This window comes from Lissotriton vulgaris, chromosome 2_1 (genome assembly GCF_964263255.1).
Source record: "Lissotriton vulgaris chromosome 2_1, aLisVul1.2, whole genome shotgun sequence".
Taxonomy (NCBI): Eukaryota; Metazoa; Chordata; class Amphibia; order Caudata; family Salamandridae; genus Lissotriton; species Lissotriton vulgaris.
The window spans coordinates 87,064,185-87,087,657 of NC_141687.1; the positions used below are offsets into that span (position 1 = coordinate 87,064,185).

At 45.6% G+C, this 23,473-nt stretch overlaps 1 protein-coding gene across 1 annotated transcript in view; it reads left to right on the forward strand.

Moving 5' to 3' along the window:
- Nucleotides 1–23,473, forward strand: part of LOC147729617 (ICOS ligand-like) — a 317,146-nt gene that overhangs the window by 234,981 nt on the left and 58,692 nt on the right. The window contains exons 2-4 of the mRNA XM_086954497.1: nt 5,300–5,340; nt 14,360–14,743; nt 21,903–22,166. Coding sequence (XP_086810623.1) covers nt 5,300–5,340; nt 14,360–14,743; nt 21,903–22,166 — 689 coding nt within the window. The remainder of the gene's footprint in view (nt 1–5,299; nt 5,341–14,359; nt 14,744–21,902; nt 22,167–23,473) is intronic.

Here is a 23,473-nt window from a genome sequence, read left to right on the forward strand (position 1 = left end):
ACCGTGCATATTTTACCCCGCTAAAACTTTCTAAATTTATCCCAGGGAAGAAATGCAATAAATGTGGCCATATCGCAGCCTCAGACGTCCACATGTTTAAAGAATGCCCCAACATTTTACAATTTTGGAATGAAGTTAAAGCAACCCTAGACTCCATCCTTAATACTTCAATCTCCATCACACTTTCCTTGATTATATTTGGTTGGGACAATAACATAAAGGGCCACGCTAGGACATTTCTGTTCTTCGCCATATTGCTTGCAAGAAGAGAGATATGTAAGGTTTGGATTGAAAATTCAGCACCATCCCATGCAAGCTGGCTGTCGTCTCTCTACGCAACCTCTAAAACTGACATGAGGAGATCAGGCGGTGAGCGTAGTCGTATCTTTTGGGACGTTCTGGTTCGTTGGAGACAATAACCGGGGTTTTTTTTTTTTTTTTTTTTTTTTTTTTTCCCCCGGTCCTATGATTATGCCTTGAAACTCCAAGAACTAGGCCTCCCCCCAGTCGGCTCAGAATGGCTAGTTCAACTGAATAGAACTTCAAGTTTGGAGTCTTTTTCCACGATACTCTTCGGGCCATCTATTGCCAAATTCCACCTAACACAATACAAGATGCAGAGGAAACTCTGCACCTGGAAAGAGTGGTTGGCAGCTGGAGGCTAAATAAGAGGTGGCCAGGCAAATGAGGATAAAAAAATCAAAAAAAAAAAAAAAAAAAAAAAAAAAAAAAAAAAAAAAAACTATGGTTACAGCTGGTTAAAATGTATTGTCACAGTGGGATTGGTTTCTGCCAAAAATGGTTTTGATCTGAACTTCTCCTCTGGGCAAGCAAAGAATAGAAAACGCACGTGCTTAAACTTACAATTAAACACACACCTCCTTTAATTACATTGTCAGTGCTTTGCTAGCATCTGAAGTAGGTTCACTGGTAGAGGGTGGTACAATAACAGTGCAAGTACTAGATTGCAGCATTTGGACAGTGTTTCAGAATCAAGTGTGGAATGGCCCGCTTTGCCAGGCCAGAGCTTTGAAGTTAAGCTGTTGCATTTGTGAATAGCTCATCTAGTCAGATATTTCATTTGAAATTTTGAATTTTTATTGCAGATATTTTAATGTATTTAACAGAACTACAAATCCCAGTGAGCAACAAACAAATATCTTGACTGGGTGCAGCGGTAGAAATGCAAAAAAAAAAAGCATTGACTCACTGCGTGTGGGTGACATCACCAGATGAAGACCCGTGCCTAGGAATGCAATGCAATTTTTGCAAAGTTGTTGAATTGTTAACTATTGTCAATCCCTACGACGGTATACAAGCCCTCTAGGTTTATATGAACCAAACCTGTGTGCCTTTGGCGATTAGTGTCGACATTTTAGATGGATCTGGGAAGGGCTGATGAGAGCTCGTTGCCTCCCTTGGGCAGGAGACATTTGCTGTTCTTCTACACTGGCGATGGACCACTTGTGCAGTTTGTAGAACCTGTTTGTTCCCCCCTGTTGGTGATCTAGGTGGAAGTTGCCTAAAATTGACGCTCCTAGAAACAGTACTTCTACATCAGGATAATGTGGATTCGATTCGGCCTAGTGCACAAAGCCAGGGCATTAATGTGGAGCCAGGACAACAACATGAGATGCCGAAGGGACAGCACGCTCTAGGGCAAGTTGAAGGGTTAGGGCACCGTCAGCAAATTGCCACTCCAACTAGTGAAAGTGGCCCCAGTGGCTATAATGGGGCAACAAAATCCAACTTTGCTCAGGGGGCAAATAATCCTGAATAAGATCTGCCGATGCCACACACTACTGCCGGTGATTAAGCACCAAGATGCGAGCTAAAGAATGTGCGCTTAATGGCTGAAATAGGGTAGCAAGGTCCAACGTTGCCCAGAGGGAAGCAAATATCCCTGAATAAGTTCCTTTGATGCCACACACACATGCAAGTGATTAAGCTTCAAGAGGCAAGTTAATTGGCAAATGCTGCTCTATACAGATGCACAGTAACATAACACAGCACTGGATTTTGCTAGCTAGGCCAATCCCTTGGCCGACGTACTTGCAGCATGCATGGGAAGGTGCAGCCCCCCCATCAACGGTGGAAGCTGCAAAAAATCTGGGCGTTTGGTTTGACTCTTCTCTCTCTTTCAAACCCCAGGTCCTAAGGTAACAGGGACTTGTTTTGGCCTTATTGAAACTCTGAGAAAGTTCTTCACTCTGATCCTGCTGGCCGCTAGGAAAACAGTTGCAGTGGCTCTCATATTATCACGGCTGGACTACTGCAATAGTCTAGGGATCAATAAAACCACCCTGAGAAGACTACAGGCAGTTCAGCATGCAGCAGCCAGATTAGTCAGGGGGCTTCCTCGTAGAGCGTCGGCCTCTGCCACCCTGAAGACCCTTCACTGGCTCCCAGTTCATAAAAGAATCTTTTGCGCTGAACGTTCCGCCCCAGTGCGGAACATTCTATTAAGCAGGCGGGGCCGGAACGTTCAGCGGACGTGCGCAACACTACCGAGGTAGTGTACGCAACATCTACTGAACGTGCGACGCACGGAAGGGGTTAAACTACTGTTGACAACTTTCAGAGCATATCTCCACCTGGACCCGGTATATCTTTCAGCAAGATTTAAACCATACACTAACTACAGTGAGAACACTAAGATCTAGTGCTGCAAACTTGCTTAAAGTGCCTGGCTTCAAACTAACAACCAGAGGAGGGAGATCAGTCACAGTACTAGGAGCAAAGGCCTGGAATTGCATGCCAAAGGAACTCAGAGCAATTGAAGAGGAGGAGCCATTTAGAAAGGCTTTAAAGACATGGATCTTTGGAACATTGGATGCCTGCTGCCTGGCCCTAATTTAGGTCTCAATCTACACAACTGATGCGCTATGCAAGCAACACCTTTCATTTCATTTCATTTCAGTCTGCCTGAGAGACCCTGTGTAACAGTTAATATGAAACCACATTTCCAGAGTCTGCATGCATTCACTGCCCAAGCTTCCTTGGAGTAAGCAACCAGAAGAAATTCCAGCTGCCAAATTTGTGACAAACGGTTAAGGGCAGGTAGTTTGTGAAACCCATATTTATGAGAAATAAACATTTTAAAGTGAGATACAAAAGTGTAAATAATCTGAACACAAACTCTCCCCACCGCGAGCAATAGTTGACTTTCATGCTAGAGCTCAAATTCCTGTTGCTTTAAGTTTCATTTGTAGTAAGTTTAACCATTCTGAGAAAGTACTGTAAAATGTAAATATCAGGATAACCTACCTTCAAAAGTGTTCTTGGAGACATGTTCACATTTGGTGTCTGCGGGCCCTGGGATCTGAGCCTCAAACTGCAGCTTCTCTCTACACATTTACAGCTGCTTTGACAGACCCCAAAGAGCGTGCAATGAATCATGGCGTCCAAGACACAAGAGTGTAAGACTCAAGCTGAAACATTTAAAGGCGTTTTCTGCTTTTACAGAAGCTGAAGAAAAGCTTGAAATAGCCTTACGACAAGAAGTGAAAGTGAAGCTTTGTGTATGCCTTAGTGTTCAGTGGAGTAAACAGGAAGCAGGATGGGCATTTTAACCCGTTGGCTGCTGCCGTCGACCATTGGCCGACGGCAGCACTACCTCGCTGGTGCTGCCGTCGGCCAATGGCTGACGCGACTGCGCCCGTTTTTTAAAACGGTCGCACTGCCGCAAAAAAGCGGAAACAGCCAAATGCGATGTCCCTTAACTGCCCAAACTTGCATCACAAAGAGAACATGGTGATTGGAGAGCAATGGCTAGGTGAGCCAGTCGTCTGCCGATTAGATCTTGTTACTTTGGTTTCACACAGTAACAAGCCTTTGTGGCACTCGAGCTTTAGCTATAAACATCGTAAGCTAAAGTGCAGGTGCCGCAATTGCTTAAAAAATAATGAAATATATATATTTTTTTCAGGGCCGGCTCTAGGCTCATGGTGGCCCTGGGCAGGGAGCGTAGGTAGGGGGCCCGGAAGAAGGGGTCCGGGCGGGGCGGATCGCGCAGGCCAGTAAAGAGGGGAGGAGGTCAGGGAGTTTAGAAGTGGAACAGAGCCGGAGGCCGCCAAATCCCTGCCAGGGGCCACCACGCAAATATGTATCCATCCTCAGAGGATTAATATATTAAGGATATATATTGGCGTGGTGGCCCTGTGCAGGTGCACAGCTTGGGCATGCCTAGAACCGGCCCTGTTTTTTTCTATTTCTTTACTTTTTAAGCAATCAGGGCATTCGCACTTTAGGTTACGACGTTTACAGCTAAAGCTCGCGTGCCACGATGGTAACAGTAAGCAATTAGAAAATAATGAATTGCTTGCATTCCAAGCCAGCCTGGGAGCTGCTTTCAGGAAGACTACAAAAGGATGCCAGCCACATGGAAGAAACTGTATGTGTGATTTCTGTAATAAAATGTAAGCAGCTATGTCTGAGCACCCACGGTGTAGAACATAATAAAATAGTCCCCACAGGAGCAGATCAACAGAACAAAGTGTAATGATATTGTACTCAGTCCCTGCTCCTTGGAGGAAAAGGAGGGACAAAAAGACATGACTGGCCACTAGTAAGCAAGGATTTTTAAAGGACATTGAAACATTGAAACAAACAAATGAGAAGCAAGAGATGGCACAGAGATATATGTATCCTAAAGTATTCAAGAGGTTGTACGCTCGACCTAAAAAGAGGATAAAAAGCAGGCAATCTGCCCAGGTGCTCAGGAGATGGGGATCTGGTTTGAGGCTGCCTGGCGTACAGGTATGGAGGAGGTAATGCACGACTGGGCAAAAGTGTTAAACTAATAGTGCACACACCGCCATCGCTCGCTCCACATTGCGCCCATACACTTACAACCCAAGAAGGCTCATGAGACATAATTGTGGGAAAACGGTGGTGCAGGTTTATTTGCATACAAAGCAGATAGGTGGGTCATCTTACAGGCGATCCAAAGCGGCAGCCCCTCGCGGCACCCTGTCCAGTGCGCTGATGACGTTATGCTCGCGAGGCATGTGTCATTAAGACGCTGTCTCGCGTTATCTCCCCTTCGTGTCGCGCGGCCAGCGGCATAAATGATGCCAGAAGGCAGGTAAGGACACAAGATTGATAGGTTATGATGAATGTGATAACCAATGTTTGGAGATTATTTATTGTTCACTCTCATTTTATTTTGCATCACTGAGGTGGCCGTCACCAAAATGAGCATTCTTACTCAGATTTACTATTGCGACTAGTATTATGTTTTTGACTGAAGCTAGGTTCTCTACCTGGCATTTGTTACATTTTTCCTCTCTGGTTTTAGGTCTTGGCTTCTGCTGCTGATGCTCTGGCTGACGGATGCTGGTAAGTTACATATGCTTGTTAATCATATATATTGACTTAAAAGATGTTGTTGAGGCCCAGAGACACTTGCTAGGAGTTCTTAGGGAGTCCTGCACATGAGGGTGTAGAGTGGTGGTGGAAAGCGTTAAGGATGCTCTGAAACCACAAATACTTAATGGCTGAATACATTCCGACTCAAAACAGTAGGTAGCTTTTCAGGGCTGATTGAAGGAGAAATCTGGTTTCACAGTGTAGGTGCATATACTGTAGAATGTCTGCCTCGTGCGCTCACGACTCTGGTGAGCACATTGGTCAGTAGATGTAAATTCATTGAGTGGGTGGGAGGTGCCTACTGGTGAGTATAAGGTGATTTTGCATGAAGGTGTAGACCAATGCCTGTTGGACTGGACTTAGACGCATGTGCACTGCTAACAAGGTCTGTACTTAATATCCCAATATTGTCCTTTATTGTGGGACTGACATACCTAGCCGGGCCTCAGATTGACTCTGCAGAATGCAAACATATGAACAACTCTTCCATTGAAATGCATGGTAAAGCTGACTTCAACCACAGTTGTTGTATCTCATCTGAGTTTTTGAAGCAAAGAATTTTCCCTACAATCTAAAATTTTATGGGGCATATTTTCAAAGAAGTGGTTCAATGTAGCGCAGAAAGCATAGTTGCTGAACTGTTTTAAGTCTCCCTTGGAGAATGCAGAACTGCACCCTATCTTCACAAAAATGTCGCAGTCCTGCCCTCTCCATGCACAGGCGCAATCTGGCTGCCTAGCGAAGGAAAGCACAGTGCAAAGGTGTCTGCATAGTGGTCACTGGGATCCCTGCTGCACAAAAACTAACTTTTAAGGCTGTTTGAATGTAGCACACATCCAAAAAGTAGTAACCAGGAAAAATAAAGATATTTACCCTTCTTACTCAAGCCTCAGGCAGACGCACCATTTTGATGCAAAGCTATGTCTACATCTCTTTGTAAGTATGGGTTTGCGTCAGAATTCATGGGTGTATGCAAGGGAACACCAAGGCACCACCAATGGAAAGCCTATTTGGTCCAAAGTTACTCAAGGCAGTGCAGTGCACTCTGTTGTGTTACTTTTTCTTACAAAGCAACGCACATGGAAATGTTTTTGTTGCTTCGTAAATAACAAAAAAGGTTACACGTCGTAACTGCATCAAAAAAGTGCCACAACCTCGATGCAAAATCTTTGTAAATCTGGCCCTCGGCATGCGGCTTAGAAAGCTCTACTGTCGGGCACAGACTGGATACAGGACCAGTATCTAAAGAATAGATTTTTTTTAATGGATCTAAGTGGAATGGGTTTTGGGGGCCGGTGGATCAGGATGGTTTTCATTGAGCACAAGTAGCTTTTATTACACAAAAGGCTGGAAACCCCTATACTAGGGTGTACCCTTTCCCAGACAGGTTGCTTACATTTGTAATATAATGAGGGCACAGTACAACCATCATTGTGTTTGAGTACCACAACTGCCACACCCCTTTTATTGTGTGAATTTGCTCTATTAAATTACTTCCTATTCCCAACAAGTGCCGGCCATTTGTTGTTTCTGAAAAAGCAACAGTTTGGTGTTCAGACAGACAGACAGACAGACAGACGGACGGACGGACGGATGTTATAGCTATACTTAGCCGAAAAGCTTAGTTAAAACCTAAGGTTTGAAATTTTCAAAAACAATTGAATTTACCTGTTATAGTTTACTGAGCTAGCTAGAACTGTCTCCACCATGCCCAGTTTTGTCATCAATTAGGTCATTTGGGACTTCATCAAATTATGTCATTTAGGATGTTATCAATGATGTCATTGAAATTCCATGAGTGATGTAATCTGTGAGGTCATAAGGAGAGCATGGTGGGAGTGCACCACGAATGCCAGTAGCAGGATATAGGAACGGTTGTCCTTTTAGGAGAACCGTGCAGCCGTGCATCACCAAAGCTCACCACTCCAACCACTCAGGACTCCATATTCCCATTTTGCTCATTTTGCCAAAGTTTCCCTCTGGGGTGGCTGAAGTTCCTCTTTTTTGTTGGAAAGGTGACTTGACATGGTGCACGGGGTTTATAATTCTTTATGGCTTCAGGGGCATAGCTTCCATTGATGAAGCGGGTGCAGTGGCACCGGGGCACAGAGAACTATGAATATTGCCGTACTAACAATTCAAGTGGCATCAGAGGGTCCATCTCCTTTATTCCATAATAAATGAAAAAGGGAAGGTAAAAACGAAAATGAGAAGTGGATAGTGCCAGAAATAAGGGAAGGTGGCAGTAATGGAAAACTAGAATAAAAGAGGATGTGGTAGGATGGGGAAATTGAGTGCTCTGGGAAATGAAGTGAAAGGGAAATGAGGTGGTAGTAAGTATTGTGAGAATAAAACTTAAAAAGGAATGATGCCACAATATGAATGTTCGTTGTATGTACAAATTATTGTTTGCATACCAATAAAAAGAGTTTAAAAAAAAAGTATTGTGAGCATTGCGAAAAGTGAGACAAAGGATGGTGCGGTTGAATGGTTCTGTACAACGATGGAGGGTGTGATGAGGGATGGTGGAAAAGTCGAGTTTAATGACTTTAAAATAAGCGTAGGAAGCTTTTAGATAGAATGTAAAGCAAATGCTCAAACCTGAGAAGAGATAGGCATTTATAGGAAAACTAATAGGGTGCCTGAGGGCTAGGTGTGAGCTATGAAGTATGGGGGTGAAGACGCAAAAAGCATGTATACTGGATCATGGGGAATATGGCAAGATATTGACAAGGCAAACACCAGACAAGCCATGAAGGTATCTTATCTGTGTAGGATTTTTTAAATCAAGTGGACTGGGAAGTTGGGGGTGAGGCTTGGAGGCTGAGCAACATGGCGGCCCACCTCTGAGTTCTGGATTTCCTTCCACATTCACCAGCATCCTTTGGCAATTTCAATGCCTGCAATCTTCTAAGCGTTAAAGATCTACTCCACTCCTCACTTGTGAGATTGAAACTGAGCCGGGGGAAGGAGAATGCGTGCTATGAGCTCTTTCCTCTCCATCCTCTCTCTGTGCTGGATGTGGCTGGGTGGGTGTGCCTCTTAAATTACCGTAATCTCTGGGTGTGCAGGGCGTGATACTGGTCTCAGTGATCTTTCCCGCTCAGGCTGACAACCAGAGATCCTCGCGTTGTGGATCCACACAACCTGTGAACCAATGAGATACATACATACTATGCTACCGTGACTTATCACTCACAGTTTCCACCACTGTTATTTCCTTGTAACTTGTCTTAATTGGATGGTTTCTTACCCAGAGAAGATTTCAGATCAAGACTGCTGTCACACATGTTCCTGAGCCCCTCCTATTTTTCTGTTGGGCATCTGGTTTTCCCACTGTCCCCCAAACAACCTTGTCTCTTAGAGATGTATCCATTCTGTTTTTTTGGGGCGGGTTATGTATCCTTGTACTCTTTTTCTCTGTCTCTACTCTCTCTTCATAGAAATGTGGTATTGTTTTATTCCGTCCACTGGCTCTTTTTAGACAACATTGCTACCTCTAGCTCTTTTACTTAGCCATGAGGCTGATGCCACCTCTCCCCGGAATACACATTTCATTCTGGTTCCTATTTGTGCACCCGCCATTCTTAGTAGGACTCAATGGTTACCCATTCCTACATGTCAGCCCTAAAAATGATTTGCCTAAATACTACGGGTTGAACCATCCCTTCAAAAATTCTTGACTACTGTAAATCACTTGGGGGTGTCTTGGTTTTCCCACAGGAAGCGAAAATTGGTTACAAGGTAGCACTTTCTATGAGACATGGGTGGGTTGCAGATTTTACATGTTCTGCAGCCGTCCTGACGCTTTCAGAAGCGGTCGCTCCCTTCGCCCCCAGCTCCTGCCTGGTATAGTTGACTGCGCTCTTGTTTAATTTGCTATCGCATTACTGCTGCCTCCTACACAGCATAGCGCTGTAGTGCGAGTGCCTTTGTAGATTATCAAAGACATTTGTAGCGCTTTTGGGGTAATTTAACACGGCGTTATGATTCGCGCTTTCATAGCTGTAGCGCTATTTGTACTGCTTTGTTTATTGTGCATTGCCTGCTTTTGACTTGATTATTGCCGCGCTAGCAAGACACATTGGAGCAGCCATTGTTGATTGTCTGTGCCCCAGCCTACCTCCAGTTTCGTTTTCGCTGCCATTTTAGTTGTTGTTGTGGTGCCTCAGAGCCCGTCCCCCACAGCCCGCCCCGCCTCCCAGCTGACCCTCCCTCCCACGGACTGCATAGCCCGCTCCCACACCCGTAAGCGCTGTGACCGTCCTGACGCTTTCAGAAGCGGTCGCTCCCTTCGCCCCCAGCTCCTGCCTGGTATCGTTGACTGCGCTCTTGTTTAATTTGCTATTGCATTACTGCTGCCTCCTACACAGCATAGCGCTGTAGTGCGAGTGCCTTTGTAGATTATCAAAGACATTTGTAGCGCTTTTGGGGTAATTTAACACGGCGCTTTGATTCGCGCTTTCATAGCTGTAGCGCTATTTGTACTGCTTTGTTTATTGTGCATTGCCTGCTTTTGACTCGATTATTGCCGCGCTAGCAAGACACATTGGAGCAGCCATTGTTGATTGTCTGTGCCCCAGCCTACCTCCAGTTTAGTTTTCGCTGCCATTTTAGTTGTTGTTGTGGTGCCTCAGAGCCCGTCCCCCACAGCCCGCCCCGCCTCCCAGCTGACCCTCCCTCGCCCCTCCCCCTCCACTATCCATATATGACAGATGCATTTGCGTGCAGCGTTCATGCGCAGCGATCGCGCCCCAGTCGCGCCAAAAGTGCGCCAAAGGTAAGCCCGTCTGCGCCCGTCCGCGCCTGGACCGCGCCCAGCGCCAGACCCCTTGCCCCCCGCAAACCGCACTCCTCCAGCATAACGTATGACGCCGCCACCCTCCTAGCCCTTAACCCCGGACGCACACTACAATGCTACGAAGCTGCCCCGGGAAGTACCCACGGCCCCTTCGCCTGCCTCTCCTGCAAATTTACCAGCATCAAGACCCACACCATATCCACGAACCCCAAACACAGCTCCGACTCTAACCACCTGAAGTGCATCCTGCTGAACACCCGCTCGGTCCACAGACACGCCACCGAACTCTGGGACCTACTCGACACTGCTTCACTGGACGTCGCTTTCCTTACAGAAACCTGGATGAACACATCATCAACACCCGACATCGCCATAGCCATCCCGGACTCTTACAAGATCACCCGAAAAGACCGCTCCAATCAAACAGGAGGAGGCATCGCCATCGTCCATAAGAACACCATCAAAATCACGACCAGCTCCGACGATAACCTTGCAACCGCCGAACACCTTCACTTCCAGATCCACACCGACCCTAGGACCACACTCAGAGGCACCCTCATCTACAGGCCTCCAGGAACCCGTAAACAATTCAGCGAAGACATCCCAGACTTCATCAGTCCACATGCCCTCGCCTCCGAGAACTACATTCTACTAGGAGACCTCAACTTCCACCTGGAAAAGAAAAACGACAGCAACACCACCACCCTTCTTGACAACCTGGCCAATCTCGGCCTCAAACAACTTGTTGACACCCCCACCCATGTAGCCGGACATACGCTTGACCCAATCTTCACCTCCAGCAAACACATCTCCTTCGATCGCACCACAGCTCTCCATTGGACGGACCACAGTTGTGTCCACTTCAGCTACAAAACCACCTCGACCCACAACCCCCCACAACCTATTCCGCGAAGAAACTGGAACAAAATCACCACCGACCAACTCCTCACATCGCTCAACCAAAACCCACCCGCCCTCTCATCGGACCCAAACCTAGCCGCCATCACATTCAAACAATGGATCACTCACAGCGCTGACGAATTAGCACCCTTGAAAAACCATCACACCAAACAAGACAGCAAAAAGGCCCCCTGGTTCAACGATGACCTTAAGCAATCCAAGAAGCTTTGTTGTACTCTCGAGAAAACATGGAGAAAAAACCCAACCACCAACAACATGACCACCTTCAAGGCAGCCACCCACAAACACCACCAGCTGATTCGATCCACCAAGAAATCAGCATTCAAGAAACGACTCGACAACAACGCCCATAACAGCAAGGAACTATTCAACATCGTCAAAGAATTCACCAACCCCACCGCAGCCTCAAACGACATCACTCCCTCCCAAGACCTCTGCGATTCGTTATCCTCCTTCTTCTACAACAAAATTGCCGACATACATAACAGCTTCGAAAACAGTTCCAACGAACAATCCTCCCCACCCCCCTCAGAACCTAAACCGCCCTCTAACAACCTCAGCTCCTGGAACCCAATCACCACTGAAGACACCATCCGCCTAATGAATTCCATCCATTCTGGCTCGCCAGACGACCCATGTCCCCACCACATCTTCAACAAAGCAGACCCCATCATCGCACCCCATCTCCGTGAGGTCATCAACTGCTCCTTCAACTCTGCTACCTTCCCAGAAAGCTGGAAACACGCCGAAGTCAGCGCCCTCCTAAAGAAACCCACAGCAGACCCCTCTGAACTTAAGAACTACCGCCCCATATCCCTCCTCCCATTCCCTGCCAAAGTCATCGAGAAAGCCGTCAATAGCCAACTCGCCGCCTTCCTTGAATCCAACAACTCCCTCGATCCCTCACATTCCGGCTTTCGAGTCAAACACAGCACCGAAACCGCCCTCATCGCAGCAACAGATGACATCCGAACACTACTGGACAACGGAGAAACAGTGGCCCTAATTCTACTCAACCTCTCCGCTGCCTTCGACACAGTCTGTCATAGCACCCTCATACAACGCCTCAGCAACGTGGGATTACAAGGAAAAGCCTTGGACTGGATCATCTCGTTCCTCACCGGAAGAACCCAGAGAGTCCGCCTCCCACCTTTTAAATCAGAGGCCACCGAAGTCATCTGCGGCGTACCACAAGGATCATCACTCAGTCCCACCCTCTTCAACGTATACATGAGTCCCCTTGCATCCATCGCGCGACAACACAACCTCAACATCCTCTCCTACGCTGATGACACCCAGCTGATCCTCTCCCTCACCAAAGACCCAAACACCGCTAAAACCAATCTACACGAAGGAATGAAAGAAGTAGCAATATGGATGAAAAACAGCTGTCTAAAACTTAACTCAGACAAAACGGAAGTACTCATCCTAGGATCATCCCCCTCTGCCTGGGATGACTCAAGGTGGCCTACGGATCTGGGCTCAGCACCCACACCCACAGACCACGCACGTAACCTAGGCTTCATCCTAGACTCTCACTCTCGATGACCAAACAAGTCAACGCCGTCTCATCCTCCTGCTTCAACGTACTTCGAATACTCAAAAATATCTTCCATTGGATCCCCGCCGAGACAGGAAAGACTGTCACCCACGCACTGGTTACGAGTCGACTACACTACAGAAACATCCTCTACGCCGGAATCACAGCCAAATTACAGAAAAACTCCAACGCATCCAAAACGCTTCAGCGAGACTCATTTTGGACATCCCTCACCAAGATCACATTACCGGCCACCTGAAAGACCTCCACTGGCTTCCCGTCAACAAGAGAATAACATTCCGTCTCCTCACCCACGCACACAAGGCCCTCTACAAACTAGGTCCTGAATGCCTCAACACTCGACTATCCTTCTACACACCCACCCGCCAACTAAGATCCTCCAATCAAGGCCTCGCCGCAGTTCCGCGAATCCAAAGATCCACCATGGGAGGTAGATCCTTCTCCTACTTGGCGGCCAAGACCTGGAACTCACTCCCCACTCACCTCCGCCTTACACAGAACCACACCTCCTTCAGAAAAGAACTTAAAACATGGCTATTCGATAAATAATGAACACCCTCCCCAAGCGCCTTGAGACCCTCTGGGTGAGTAGTGCGCTATATAAATTCCTGAACTTGAACTTGAACTTGAACTCCTCAAAGAAAAGTGGTACTCACTCTGATTTTTAGCTCATCATAATATCTGCTGAGCTTGGTAATGACTGAAGATGGTTGATATCGCGCTTACAGAGTGGAGCCTCTGAGTTATATACTGTAAGTGTTTATGCACCTAATGTTGATACCCCACAATTTTGGTCTGCTCTCTCAGCTAAAATATCTCTGCTCCCTAACAATGCTTGCATTTTATAAGATGGTGATTGTAAACTCCCCATGGACCGTGTTTTAGATAGACAGTCGGTGTGCAGTTATAGACAACTCCATGCCTATCACAGCATGGAACACTATGCATATCCTAGGGTTGTCACTGGAGTTTGTTTTTCTTTTTTGGGGTTACACCCTTCAAACCCATCCTCTACCTTTTTATTAAAAAAAATCCTGCTGTTCCAGCCGCGTAGGGAGATTTTGTGGTGCAGTACAGGTGAGGAATTTTCCGACAGCACAGTGAACACGCCGCAGTTGCCATCTGTCCCTGGCTATATTGGCTCTCCTGTTTTCAGTGTGGATTCCAATAGTGGTTTTCCATTTTTTCCCTGCCTATTCAAAATCAGTATTTGGCAGTGTTTATGCAACTTCCTCCACATAAAATATATACAAAACTGTATTTCTTTTTTAAGTTTTCAAAACATGTTCTTTTTATTACAGCACCAAATAAACAAGAATTAGAGGGAAAAAAAGAAAAAAAACATTTGTAATGCCATTCGTAAAGCTAAAACACAGGCAGTCTAGTATTCCAAACTTCTTTGTTGTTGTATTCTGTAACAAAGCCATGTTATGATTGGTCCCACAGTTATAAATCAAACTCTACGCATTGATTTTTGTTATTCCCTCATGTTATGTTCTTTGCGAGGCATTCTAGGCTGTGTAGAAAATCAAAGTGTATCTGTTACCCTGGATGTGGCCATTTTACCTTACAATGGCGTTTTAACACTGTTTTTAGGTTTAAACTGGAAACAGGAAAGTCTGTAGATATTAGCCTGTATACTTTATTGAATTAGCATGGTAATTTGAAAACACAGAATACATTCCATCTGTTTTTCTTCCCCACAGCTATAAATGGGATTAATGGGACTGTCTATTCTACAAATTGCCAGAAACAGCTGGTGGGTGTTCTTGGTACATCTGTAAATCTAAGCTGTGTGTACCCAGAAAAGAAGACCTTCCCATTGGAGACGCTGATGATTTACTGGCAAAACAATGAGAAAGCAGTCGTTGCGCATACTTTCATTGGCGGCCAAGATGACTTCAAATACCAGAACCAGAGTTACAAGAACCGGACACATCTGTTCAAGGACCGCCTCAAAGATGGAGACTTCTCGCTGCAGATCTCAAACCTCACACTCAACGACACGATGGCCTATATGTGCGTGGTGATGCAAACACATCCAGCCACCGAATGTATCCACAAGAGCTGTGCTTCCCTAAAGGTAGCAGGTAAGAAACTATTGCAAGTTTATAAGCCTGTGTGAGCATCTCTGTAACACAGAACTGACTTAGTACAAAGTGGTGCCTGGAAATATAGAATGAAAAGAACAGTAGTCCTGGTAGTGGAACATCAGTCTCCTGGTCAGTAATTGTTGGACACCACTTGGAGGTGACTGTGGGAGTTCTATGTGAGACTGTTGTACATAGCTTATTCCTATCTGTCCTTTCCCTGCCTGTCCTGGCTCCAACCTTCTAGATTGTTAACATGGTTCTCTCTATGTCACCATCACTGATTCTTTCTTAACACGAAATGGACCACTGAACTTTGAGAGGCCCTTAGTACAGCGACCTGGCTTGACTTTGACCAAATCTCCAGTGGATATGGGAAGAGAAGAAGTATTTGAAGGAGAAGAATGTTTACTATCTTCCCTTAACCAGGCAGGAGTCAGCCTTGAAACAGGGGAACGGCCGCGCATTAGTTCAAAAGGGGACTTTTCAGCTTGCCCATGGGGCGTTGAGCGATATGCCCAAACCAACTCTTGTACACGCTCATCAGAAAAACAACCACTTGCAACTGACATTTGTATCACCCCCTTTACTAGTCGATTGACTCTTTCGCACAAACCATTACTTTCGGGATTATAAAGGTAAGTGCGGTGATGAGATATACCACATTCACGCATGAAACTTGCCATTTTGTTAGAGGTAAGCTGGGTGCCGTTATCCGTAATTAGAACAGAAGGATAACCTTCATTCATAAAAACAGACTTAAGAAAAAGAATTGTGGAGTCAGTCGTAATCTCCCTCATGAAACGTACAGTCAACCACTTAGAAAAGCAATCAACAACAACCACAGCGAAACGTTGATTTAAGGGTAATTCGCACATAGGGCCAATGAAATCCAAGCATATTGTATGCCAGGGCATGTTTTTAAAGGAAATGTTACCAACAGTTTGGGAACCAATAACCTTAAGGCGCTTCTCTCCTTCCATGCATAAAGAACACTTGACCACACAGTCTACAGCATCACTATCGATTGAGGGCCACCAAAAATTTTCTTTTACTCGCCGCTGGGTAAGGGTTTGGCCTAAATGACCCTCATGAGCTAAACTGAGAATCTTTCCCCTCAAGGAGCTAGGAGGGATATAGCGATCGCCTCTCATCAATACATTTTTCCCAAAAAGAGACAACTCGTTCACAACCTTAAGAAAAGGTCTGACAGCTGGTTCCAAGGTACTTTCTCTTCTTGCTCCCTTGAGAACAAGATTAACCACAGCTTTTAAGACATGATCTTCATCCATGCCTTTGGACCAATCCTCAGCAGAAAAAGAACTCTCACACAAAAACAAGACATCTTGTAAAGAGGCAACAGCCCTGTCATCACACAGCTCGCTCAACGAATCTCGGCCATTAGAGGGAGAAGCAGGGAGGCGCGATAAACAGTCGGCTTGGACATTCCTCCAACCATGGACAAATTCAACTTCGAACTGATAATCCTGAAGGCGAGAGGCTAACCTGGCTAGCCTGGGCGAACCTTTACCTGTACCACCAGGTGCTAAAACATTCACCAGGGGTTTGTGATCCGTACGAAGAACAAACCGAGAACCCCATAGATATGTTCTAAAATAGTTAACACCCCATGCAGCCGCAAGGGCTTCTCGCTCGATAACAGAATAATTGACCTCAGAGGTAGACAGAGGCCTAGAGGCAAAGGCTACAGTTTTTTCCCCTCCCTCATGTTTCTGGAGAAGGACAGCCCCAAGACCGACACCACTTGCGTCGACCATTAGAACAGAAGAACGTCTAATGTCGAAAGGAGTAAGGACATCTGAAGACTTAAGTTCAGATTTGATGCTGTGAAAACAAGACTCTTGTTCATGCATCCAAGAAAACTTGACGCCTTTTTTTAACAAAGATCTTAAGGGAGCTGTCTTCGTGGAAAAATCTTTTACAAACTTGGAGTAGAACTCAATTAGCCCCATGAAGGACCTGAGTTGTTCCTTATCCACAGGGGAAGGCGCTAGTTCAATTGCTTCTAAAAGGTTTTTCTTGGGCCTTACACCTTCAGCAGAGAGACAGAAACCCAAATATTCGACCTCTTTGACCAGAAATGCACATTTCTCACGGCGTAACGTGAGACCAGCATCAACAATTCTACCTAAAGCATTGCGTAAAACACAGTTATGTTCCTCCAAGGTATCCCCAAAAATGAGAATGTCATCCTGGAAGAAGATAACTTTATCCAATCCCTTGAATACCTCAGTAACCATACGCTGGAACACACTGGCAGCAGAAATTAGTCCAAAGGGTAACCGGGTAAATTGAAAAGTTCCCTCGCCTGTAATAAAAGCTGTAAGATGTTTTGAGCTGTCATCCAGACGAATCTGGTGATAGGCGTGCTTAAGGTCTAACTTGCTGAAGAATCTAGCCCCCTTAAGGGTGGAAACCAATTCACCTATATTCGGTAAAGGGAATATGTCAGCCACTACGCATTTATTCAAAGAGCGTAAGTCTACACAGAAACGAATTTTGTTGTCGGGTTTCTGTGAGATGACCACGGGAGAAACCCATGGAGAAGCTTCAATTGGTTCAATGATACCTCCCTGAAGCATCTCCTCCAAAACAGCCTTAACTTCATCACGCAAGGCAAAAGGGACTCGCCTCGCTTTGTGCTGTACTGGAATACTGCCCTCCTTTAACAGTATTCTGTGTGTGTATCCTTGTAATTCACCTAATTCCTCACGAAACACCTGACTATGATTGGCAAGAATGTCATCAATGTAGCAATCATCCACAACTAGAACAGGTTCATCAGCTCTGGGATTAACAATTATGTGTAGGTCGTACTGATGAGAACGTCCCAGTATTGCGGGACCATCCACAGACACATAAATCTTGCCCCAGGTTGACCTATTTTTGAAAACAATCATCGCTTTAAAGTAACCAAGAAGGTTGATTTTCTCACCCTGGTAACCGGATGGAAAAATATCACACACATCCAAGCACTTATTTCCCCATACTTCCTTCAGCATAGACGACGGAATAATAGTCCACTTGGAACCGGTGTCAACCATCAAATCGACATTTTTCTCATCAATCAAAAACTTTGCTTTGATTATTCGCTCTCTCTTCTCGACACATGCACACACTGAATCATACAACACAAGTATTTTGTTGACATCACGCTTTAAGTCATTGTAATCACTCACTACCGTAACTCTCTGGTTGGTTCTGTTCTTACACACTTTTGCGAAATGACCTAATTTACCACACCGTAAACATTCCTTGTTGTTAGCAAAACAAAATTTTGCGTCAGACGTATGAGAATAACTCCCACATCTAGAACACATTTTAGACACAAATTTGTTACTAGGCTGTAGTTGCGGCCTATTGAACGACTGTTGAGGCATATTCTTCTTTTGTAACACATAACCTTTCTTCCTAACTATTGCAACAGCAGCCGCTTCATCATCGCTAATGTCGCTATTGACCATTTTATGGGATATTTCAGCAACTTTGGAATCAGTACCACCCTTTGATAACTCCTTAATACATTTCTCGCTCTCCTCAACTACTTTAGCAAGCTCGATTGCCACTTTGAGAGTTGGGTTCTTTGCGGCCCACAAGCGTTCCTGGATCTTCCTATTATTAGCTTGTACAACCAATTGGTCCCTAATATGCTCATCTGCCATTTGGCCAAAGTTGCATTTAACAGACAATTCACGTAGGCGAGCAACAAAGTCATCTATACTTTCACCCTCAAGTTGTTTGTTTTTGTAGAATCTATAACGTTGAAGGATTAGGTTTTCTTCCCTTCCAAATCTGTTCTCCAGCCTGGCAATGGCTTCTTTGAATTCATCCAAAGGTTGTGAAGTAGCAGAAAGAACTTGAGGTAAGTATTTAAAAAGTCGTTGCCCTTCTTTTCCTAATGTGGTCATCAAAAGCGCTTTCTTTCTTTTGGCAGAGAAATCTTCTCCATCCAGGGCTTCGATATAATCGTTAAACATAATAATCCAGTCCTCCCAAGGAGTGGAAGGATTGCCTGGTTCACTCAGGAATTGTGGAGGAAGAGCAACATTTATGGATTGTGCCATGACAGTCTTGAACTTTATGAAAGATAAAGTAAGCTTAAAGTACAAAGCAATAACCCACGTTGTAGAGAAAGTGCTTATCACTGACCACAAAGCACTGTAAGTCTAACACAACACGTAACTGCTAGTGGGTAGCTAAGATGAGTATTGAAGGCTGTAGTCACGAACCTTACAATGGATTTAATACAATACTCAAAATTCGCTTTTAACTTGCTTGCCGATATCGTTAAACAATAAATGTCTTACAGCAAAAACGAGCTTACTTGTATTGGATGGCCTGCTTCCTTGTGTACTGAAGTCCTTGAGGTCTGTTCAAGAAATTACTGAATCACCTCAGCGTTAAACTTTTCAGCGTTTGACTTCCGATGATAATCACAGGTTAAACACAAACAAAGATGGCCGCTTGCGTATGACGTCACGAAGGTCACGTTAATGACCTCGCGTAGGCAATGCGTAGCGTCCAATAGTTCAGTGTTCCTGTGAGCGCGCAAGACGCTCAGTCACAGCTCGCGCTCTTGCCACTGCTCGCGCTCTCAGTTCTTCGCGAGGCAGTTGATATGGCAACAGAGAGGTTAACATACGCACCGTTGTTGTCAGGCTCCGTTGCTATGCGACGCTGCTTACGACAACATCAACCAATAAGGAAAAGGCGGAGAAAATCCGAAATAAGCCTTCGGATCCGGAAATCTCGACGCCAAACAGCTGCGGAAGATGTAGTCGACAGAAGTATAAACGCTGCAACTTGTGAGTTCGTTGGGGAACGGATCACGGTTTTTCCAGTCTTTTCTTTTGCTGCAAACGAAATGAGGCAGAAATGGCCAGATGCTCCCATCCAGAAGTCGCCAAAATGTAGTAAATACAAGAAGACTCCACATCCAGGAAGGTGGCAGGTAAGTAGTTTATTGCAGCAGACAGAAAAGTAACAGGACCGTTTCCCATCTGGCCAGGCAGTAACTGACACAGATTAGAATCAGTGATGGTGACATAGAGAGAACCATGTTAACAATCTAGAAGGTTGGAGCCAGGACAGGCAGGGAAAGGACAGATAGGAATAAGCTATGTACAACAGAGACCCACCCTCCAAGTGCACATTTTGTCAATAGATTGACCAACGGAAAATAGCTTACCAAGGTTGTGTTTAGACTGACCACACAAAGCCCCATTTATTTATTCATTCATTTATAAGTTTTAGACACAGTGGTTTCTGGCTGGCTGGGATGCTTTGAAGCCAGGCAGAATCCACCATCCGAGACAGGATGAGTATGATGCACTTGTCTGATAACCTGTGCTCACCCTTGAGTAGCTTGGCACGGAGCAGTCAGGATTATCCTCAGGGTCAAAGTGTAAAGAACTGGCACAACCCCCACCCTCACAACACACTGTGTACGCTACAAAAAGACTCCACACCGTATGTTTAAAACACTCGTCTTTGTATTACTCACACATTGAAATCAAAACGACATACACATTGGATATGTACTTTTACAGTTATAAACAATTGTCAAACTCTTCCATTAGCAGCAGAATGGCATGAACATATATGGACCATATATGTACCCGTCCTCGTTATTCGCTTCCAGATTAGATCCTCAGGAACCCAGTGGCACCTTCACAAATGCGGGATCACTATACCCCCGTAGGCAAAACACTGTGACAATGGAACCTGCTGTGCTTCCAATTTGGAGAATTGTATCCCCTCTGGCAGAGGTGAGAGCTGCAGTTGCTCCTGGCAGCCAGCCATGGGTGCAAACAAGGCCGACAAGACTCCTTGGGTCCAATCGAGGTATTCTCAACAACAGAATACCTAGTGGTTTGGATCCGGGCAGCCGGAAACGGCAACCTTGGCCTGAAGGCTGTAATGTCAGACACTCCCACTTTCCCAATCTGGAGTTCGGAGAGAGTTTAGGCTGCCAGCTTGGGTCACCCGGACTCAGAAAACTTCCCTCAACACACCTCAGACACCACATGCTACAAAATGTGAGCTAGCACAGGTTTAGAAACCCTAAAGTGACTCAGTGGGCAAACATTATGGATTGGAATGCTACTTAGAATGATTACTAGTAGTTACCATCCCTCCAATCATTTTTTGAGTGTTTGATCTAGATGTTTGTTTTGATGATTATTGTAGGAAACGCCCCTTTCTAGGGTGATTTCCTAAATTTTTTATGCTTTTGTCCCTCCTGGTTTTCCATTGCTGTATGTGCTAGCCTTAGTGCTTTTGACACTGCCATTCAGAGCCAAAGCTCTGTACTTGTCATATATACACTGGTGATTAGGGCAGACAGAGGCCTGGCAGTTGTGAATTAGAGCTTTTCCATCTCCTCATGGGAACAGTCCATCCCAAAAAGCCAGGCAAGGGTCCCTTCAGAGAGGACCATAGGCAACCCCAGACCGGTTTCGGCAATATTAGGCCTCCTCAGTAAGCTATGGCCTGGCTCCTGTTGCACAGCAAGCAAGGGGCCCATGATTGGGCATTCCCTTTGGCTACTTAGGGTGTTACATCAAAGACACAAAAGGTGATGGGAGGAATGCTTGCAAATAGTGTAACCTCTGATAGCATTCCAATTCATAATGTTTCTCACCTGCACCATTCTGTACAAAGGCCCACCTTATGCAGATAATTACTGGCCATGGGTCCTCATGGGAACAGTCAATCCTGTAAAGCTAGGAATGGTCCCCACAAAAGGGTCAAAAGGTAACTTCAGACCGGTTTTAAGCCTTATTAGGCTTTGTCAGTGAGATCCTTGGCACAGCGAGCAAGGGACTCAGGAGTGGGCATACCCTTGACCAAAAGACCTATGTGTTCGGCAGACCCTTGTCCATTAAGTACGCTATATCAAAGATGCAAAAGGTGATGGGAGGAGTGCTTTCAAACAGTCTAAACACTGCCAATTGGTAGGCAGGCCTCTATTCATCCCATCGTTTTCCACCCATTGAGATGGGTTGAAACCCAGCTTATTTTCCTGTGATTTGGGCTTGTACAAAAGGGCGATTCACATAGAGATTCCTTTAATCCATTCAAAAGTATAAATATTCATTCAAAGTGTGTGACTTGTCTTTATCTTCTGCTCTTACAGCTCGATTCAGTTCTCCAGTTCTAACCGAGGCAGACGACTTCCTGTACTGCAGCTCCAGCAATGGCCACCCTAAGCCAAAGCTTTACTGGGTCAATGGTGAGAACGCGAGCTCCCTCGATCCTTCCCTGTCGACGACTGTTGTTGAATATGACCCAGACACGCAGCTGTACAGTGTGAGGAGCCAGCTGAGGATCAACACAACAACCCTCAGGAACATAAGTTGTCGCGTGGAGAATACAGTGCTGATGGAGAACCTCACTACCTGTAAGTTAGAGCTATTGCTAGATTTTCTCCCTGCTCTCTCAATTTCCAACAATTCAATTCTGTCTCTGGTTTTAATCTTACCCAAAACAGCACCATAAATGCCCTTAAATTAATTGATATAGCAAACAAATGATGGACGGAATGCTGACGATGCAAACATTTCCCCTCAGTCAAAAGATCTGGGTTAAATCCATTGTTCTTTTTCCCTCTACGCCACCCCATTTTGGGCCCAGCCATATGCAAATCAGTCTTGACCCTGTAACTCATGGGAACAGTCCAGACCAAACTGCCAGGCCGGGTCCTTTCAGGACCGGATACAAGCATCCTGGGACTGGTTTCAGGGTATGTCACCCTTCTTGAGCAAGGGACCCACGTCTGAGCATACCGATCCCACTTAGGGCAAAAAGTGTTACAGCACGGAACACTGACATTGCAAACATTCTCCCCAGTCAAAAGATCTGGGTTAAACCCATCGTTCTTTTGCCCCTGACCCACCCAGTTCATACCCAGCCATATGCAAATCAGTCCTGACACTGTACCTCATTTTTTTGTAACATCATTTTTATTGCAGTACCAAAATTTTGCATACACAGTACAAAGATGAATATTAAATCAATACAGTGTGATGGTGCACAGTTGTTCGACGACCATTATTACACAGCCCGTGTGCTCTCATCCAGAAGGCCGGGCTGCGGCGATAATATGTCCATCTCCTGTATCTTCGCTCGATATCCAGTTCTTGAAACCACAGGAGGACGTGGACCGTTTTACATTTTCGCCACTCCCCCTCCCCCTACCAACAACCCCCCCCCCGAACTCCCCAACACCCCCCCCATGGCTGCGCTGTAGAGAAATCCTAGAAAACGTAAGTTCCGGTTTGTGCAAGAAGGAATGTAACATTTGCTAAGGGTGTGCTCCTGGCGTGTTGGTGGGGTCAACTACATCAGAGGCCGGGTCTTCTCCCTCCTACTCCCCAGTACCATCCCAGAGTGCCTGCACTATAGACTCCCATGCTGACGCCCTCTCCAAGGCTTTCTCATCCGCAGCCCTTCTAGCCAGCTGATATCGCAAAGTACTTTCGCACGCCACCCACTTTAAACATTCATTGTACCAACGCTTATACGTGGGCCCTTGTTTTGATTTCCAATTCCTGGTGATTTCCCTCTTCGCCAATATCAATCCCATATCTATAAACCTGCTGGTCGTCTTATTTTTAGGCGTGTGAGGAAACCAGTGCAGTACTCCCACCGCTTTAGTGTATTGTATCTCTCTATCCGTGGCGTTATTCAGTGCTCTCCCAATCTCCT